Raw genomic sequence first — 6,000 nt, forward strand, 5'->3', positions numbered from 1 at the left:
TGGCGACAAGGTTTATCGATATTTCCATGGCGTTTTCCCTTGAAAGATTGGAGCTGATAATGACCTCATGTGTCCACTTCTTCATTTTCTTTTGTACTCGTGATTTTTACAAGAAATTGAAGAGAGAGAGAGAGGCAGACCTACAGTTAAAATAAAAATAACCCTTTATTTGTCTAATAGTCGTTAATTAACTAATCCAGAAGTTCTTGTCTTCCAGCCAAATGGTGAATAAGGAGTACTCAAAATCCAAGTCACCGCATAATGAATCTCTTAGATATATTCTAAGCCATTGGCTGAATAAATTTCTGATCGTTTATAACTATCGAAAGGTCTACCCAGACCTCCTTCTCTTCAATATAGTATAATTATTTTTGATAAATTCAATATAGGATAATTAGGTGCTATTTCATCGTGACATTTTATTAACTAATTTTTTTTTGAACAAGACATTTTATATACTAACTAATTAGGAGTCCTTTTCACACGTATTTTCGATAATAATTTACCTGTCCAAGAAATTAAAATATAATTTTCTCCCTAGGGAGGCAAAATTGAAAAGATTCAATTGCGCATGAATGTGAATGATGCTTCACTAAGAGGAAGTCATAGACGCAATTAGCCTACGATTCACCCACGTGTACGGTGGATAGCCACCCCTGTACCCTCACCTTCACTATAAAAAGGTCAGTTCTATACTTCAAAACACGTCCAAGAGCGAGTGAATTCAATCCCCAGTAAAATATTTTCCAATTCTTCTTTACAGCAATCTAAAAAAAATGTCTTCATCCTGTAAATGTGGCTCCAGCTGTAACTGCGGCAGTGGCTGCAACTGGTACATACTCTACTTTCCTAACCATTGCAATCATTGTGAAATTTGTTTTCCATGAAAATGAACTTCATTATGACACAATATATATGTTATTGATTTACTTATAACGTTGATAGTGTTAGAGTTAGACTCGTTTCATTTTCCCTTTCTCCTTCTTTTCGTTGTCAAATTCTTACTTGTTTCTTGAGCTAAAAGTAATTTTTTGTCATGTTTCTGAAGCAACAGCAACTACCCTGTTCTCTCAGAGAAGACCAGCGCTGAGACCATCATCACTGGGGTTGCACCTGCAAAGATGTACGCATATTTTATATTTACACAATGAGTGATACCAGAGATATTATAACTTTCATTACATTAACCTAACAAACTGATCTTTTGTCAACCTTTATAAATACAAGATAAAAAAGTAATTAAGAAATTTATTTATTATATTATTCATGTGATATTAATTACAATTATTCACGTGTATGTTTGGAAATTTTTTTGTGATAAAATTAGTAGTAATTTTAGTATTTTTTGTACCAAATATATGTATCGCATCAATATGCATATATATAATGAAATGGGATTAATGAGATATGGAAATGAATTAAATTTTTTCACTTTCATTGCAGCCAGTCTGAGGGGTCTGAGATGAGCTTTGGAGCAGAGAACGGCGGCTGCAAGTGTGGATCAAACTGCAGCTGCGACCCATGCAACTGCAAATGAGCAAAGATGGACAAAGAAACATTTGTGGCTGTTATATTATAGTACTAATAAAAAGGAACAAGAAGCCGGAATATGTTGTTGGGTCCAGCTAACTATATATATTATTGTAAATAAAGCAGCCACGGGTTATCCATATCCTTTTCGTTTCCTTCAAATTGTGGATTGTTAATTACAATACGGCCACTTTGGTTTGTCTTTAATTTTCAGTGCCACTGCAATACTTTTTTTTTAATGGGCATTGGAGTTAAATATAAGATAGATTCTCAAAAGGAAAGTTGATTTGTGTGGAGCTAGCGAAACTTTACTACTAATTTTGATTATGGTTTTTAAGTTCTAGTGTAGAATTTTCTCTTTAACTGAACATTGTTGAAGTTTCGTAGTACTATGAAACACACCCTTCCTTTATGGCCTGTTTGGGAGTTTAGAGAGGGAGGAGAGTAGAGGAGAGGGGAGTAGTGGGAAGGAGAGTAGAGGAGAATGATTCCTTCCACCTTGTTTGGATGTTTTTATAATTAGTAAGGGGGAAGGGAGTAATTAGCCATTTCCCTTGTTTTTAACATTGTAATTTTATAAATATAATAAGGGTAAATTAGGTAATTTACTTTATCAATAATTTTATGTGCTCTACTCTCTCTCCAAATCTCTCCAATTTGGGGGAATTAAAAATGAGGGGGTTGGAGGTAATTGAAACCCCTTCAAACCCTTTCAAACCCCTTCAAACCCCTCTCCTCCTTCCTTAAAAAACTCCCAAACAAAGTAATTGAATTACTCCCCTTCCCTCTACTCTGCTCCCCCTCCTTTTTTAAACATCCAAACAGGCCATTAGGGACTAACCATAAAGGAGGACCTTTTAATCTACTCTGTTGTGCCTAAACATCAAGAGCCACGGGTTGTTAGCTCATCGCACGTACACCTTTGGCTCTCCTAACTTGTAGAGTCCAAGTTTGATCTGCAGGCTTTATCTTGTAGAGGAAACAAATTAAAAAAAGGAAAAAAACGAAACTGGAGTAAAATGCAAGAGCTACTATTGATACTAACTTATGCCCTATGATGCACTGACACGGAGATGGACACGACACAGATACAGACACGACGATACAACAATTTTTAAAAAATAAGGATATGACACAGCGTGGACATGACAATTAAATAATTAATTAAATTTTATATTTGGGCATATTTTTTAATAAATAAGTAAATAAAACTATAACAGGACACACAAAAACAAAAATCACTATATTCATAATAAACATTATAATTTATAAGGCAAAACAAAAGGCTGAGTAAAGAAACAAAAAAAATATAAGTTATAACTTATAACTTATATGGCAGTAACAACATTATATATGACAGTAACAATATTATAATTATTAATCCCACTCTCACTCTCACACAGTGACAGTGAGAGTGGGATTAAAAAAAAAAAAGTGTTATAAGTTTTGTTATAAGTGAGTATTAGTAACCCATTCACCCAAATATCTGAAAGAAAAAAAAAACAGGGAGAGAAGCTTAGAGAAGAGGTCGGACTTGTTGTCCATGCCGAGAGAGAGAGAGAGAGAGAGAGAGAGAGAGAGGAAGGGACAGGGCACGGTGTTGACGTCTATGGAGCTCGCTGATCGGCCCGATCTAGCTCCGACGAGGGACAGAGGGCAGCGAGCAGAGGTCAGAAGGAGGGTGGGTTGAGAATTTGAGATGTGGGTTTCAACTTTTAGTCTAATGACTTCTTAGACTCTAAGCTTGCTTTGTTGTTTTAGGGTATATCACAAAATCAATGGTATTGGTAAGTGCATCTGTCAAAATTTGTGATTTTTTTTTTCATTGCTGGCATGTCGGACATGTCGGCGCCGCATTGGTGCCGTGTAGGAGAAGTGAAAAAAAAAAAGACATTGCTCAGACACTGGAGTCTGGCAAATCGTACCAGTTCCGGTGTCCAACACGTGTCGAACATTGACACGTCACTAAAAATGGTTTGTCGGTGCAACCTAGCTTACGCCGTTGCTTTTTGTGGTTAAGTCTCATTTGACTCAAAGCCATTAAAGCATCCTGTAAGCATATACTGCAGTCAATTCATATGATAAACATTCATCTTAAAAAAGAGAAACTAAGCGAATTTTCATATGATTTTTTAGCAAAGTTGTAAAAAATTGAACTTTCTTTCAAATGCCCTTGGTTTCAACTCAATTGGATGTCTAAGCCTAAAGTTATGATCAAAATATTTAAATGTGCGTAGAAACAATCCTAATTCTAGAATTGGACCAATTAAATTTATTTATTTTTCCCTCCAATTGCCTCATTTGGTTTGATTGATTTAGACCATCGTTATTAAATCCATGCCAAACAATCAGTTATAAATCTTGAAACCCATGAATTAAAGCATTATTGAGAATGGTTTGGGATAAAATGCCAAATATGTAATGGCCCATAACCCATTATCAAACAGTGTAAACTGATAGATTGTATGAGTTGATCTTTTTAACCTGCAGATAAAAGAAAAAAAATACCATGTGTATCTGTGAAAAAACTCAAAAAGACTATACTAAATTATTGAAGTCATTAAACTTTGAATTCATCAGTTGTATTTGGAGATTTAAATAATTTGGTTATGCTCTAGGGTTTAATGATTAAACTTTTTTTTTTTAATTTCTATGAGATATGTTGTGTCAAGACTTTTGAACTATATAATTTGGTTATTGGATGATTTATGTGAATGATGTGTTTATTTTTTTTTTATTCTCTAACTTTATGTCATATGATGTAATTTTTTATTGTTATAATTTATTAATTTACCTAAATGAAGTATTTTTATTTTATTTTATTTTAGTTTTTTTTATAATTACAAAAAATATTATTTATTTAATTAATAAACCTACAATTCAACCAATGAACCACAGGTTGAACCAATGATCCAGTGACCAATTTTTTAATCGGGTTAACCTCCAGTAGGGCTGTCCAGTGACCCGGAATATCTAACCTGCCCGACCATACTCGCCTGACCCAAAGGTCCATGGGCTGATCTGAATGCATGTTTAGGTTAGTCACGGGTCTTGTTTTAAGAAGAACCGATTATTCAGTTTGGGTTTCGAATTACAAAATAAATAATCCGAATAACTCGAACCGACCAAATACTTGGGTAACATAAACTCATAAAGCAATCTTCCACTTAGTCACATCATGTCTTCGGTTATTGGGTAACGTATAGTAGAGAGGAAACTAATCTGATCAACCTTTTTTGGGCACAAGTTCTTAATTTCAAATCCAGCCGTTTAAACCAAAGCAAGATTCAAATTCTACGATTATGATTAAACTCTACAAACTCCTTTGAGTACTTTAGCACAGTAGCACAAAGACATCATATTAGTGATTCAGAGCAATTACAAATCAACCGTTAAAATTAAAACTAATATCACAATCCAATGGTCACAATTAGAGATAAATTACTTGATTATATATCTCAATCTCAATATACAATCCAATGGCCTCAGAGTCTCAGACGCTCTCTCTCGCTCTCTCTCTAGTCTTTTTTGTCTTCACCGAATCAAGATCAACAACCTCAATCTCTCTTCAGTCTTCACTGAATCACCAAATCCAACTGCCTTAGACCTTAGTCTCTCAATCTCAATCTCATATCTCTCACTCTCAGACTCAGACGCTCTCTCTCTCTTTCTCTCTCTCTCAAATCTCTCAGAGCTTAGACTCAGACGCTCTCTCCTTTCTATCTTTCTAATTTCTTCACCAATTCCATACGAAATCTTCATCACTCTTCATCAGTCTTGAATCTTCACTCTTTAAAGGCTTTGATCTTCGGTCTTCTCACCAATGAACATACCACACCCTCAAATTCTCAGTTCTCACTTCGCCTTTCTCTACTCCAAGGTCCAAACCCTAGCTTCTTACTACAAGTTCTTCATACCTAGCCGCTGTCGCCGCTGCCGCCACCACCACCACCACCCATCCTCTCCCTGCCGTCGATCATATGGGTTGAACCTAAGGTATGTGTTCTCCTTTTCTCATCTCTCTTTTTTTTCGGTCTCTCATTGATTATATATGTTATGAAAATCAATTGTTAAAATCAAATAACCCCAAAGTTTTATAATTTGAAACCCTAACTAAAAAAGTTGAAACCTTAACCATTTACTTTTGTTTTTTGTTCTTTGTTCATTTGTTTGATTAATTTTGTTCCTATTTAAATTTTATTCAGGAATTGAAAGTTGTACAAATGGAGTTTTTAGTCTTCAAACTTGAAATTAACACCCACGGTTTTTTAAGGTATGATTTTTGTTTCCCTTTGTTTTTTGTGTTCAAAATTGGGATTTTGTTCTTTTTTTGTTAGAGACTTAGAGTTGCTGCATGTTACTTATGCTGTTGTGGATGTGTTTAATGTTTCTACTTTTATTATTTAGTAAAATTTATACTATTAAAAATCAAATAAATTCCCAAGTTTTATAATTTGAAACACTAACTAA

At 34.5% G+C, this 6,000-nt stretch overlaps 1 protein-coding gene across 1 annotated transcript; it reads left to right on the forward strand.

The window, feature by feature from the left end:
- The first annotated feature begins 686 nt into the window (after positions 1-686).
- On the forward strand, positions 687-1,737 carry LOC142606602 (metallothionein-like protein 1B). The gene is made up of 3 exons (XM_075777919.1): positions 687-832; positions 1,049-1,123; positions 1,444-1,737. Exons 1-3 carry the CDS (start codon positions 777-779, stop codon positions 1,535-1,537), a joined length of 225 nt encoding a protein of 74 aa, XP_075634034.1. The 5' UTR covers positions 687-776; the 3' UTR covers positions 1,538-1,737.
- The last annotated feature ends 4,263 nt before the right edge of the window (positions 1,738-6,000 follow it).

This window comes from Castanea sativa, chromosome 8 (assembly GCF_040712315.1).
Source record: "Castanea sativa cultivar Marrone di Chiusa Pesio chromosome 8, ASM4071231v1".
Classification (NCBI taxonomy): Eukaryota; Viridiplantae; Streptophyta; class Magnoliopsida; order Fagales; family Fagaceae; genus Castanea; species Castanea sativa.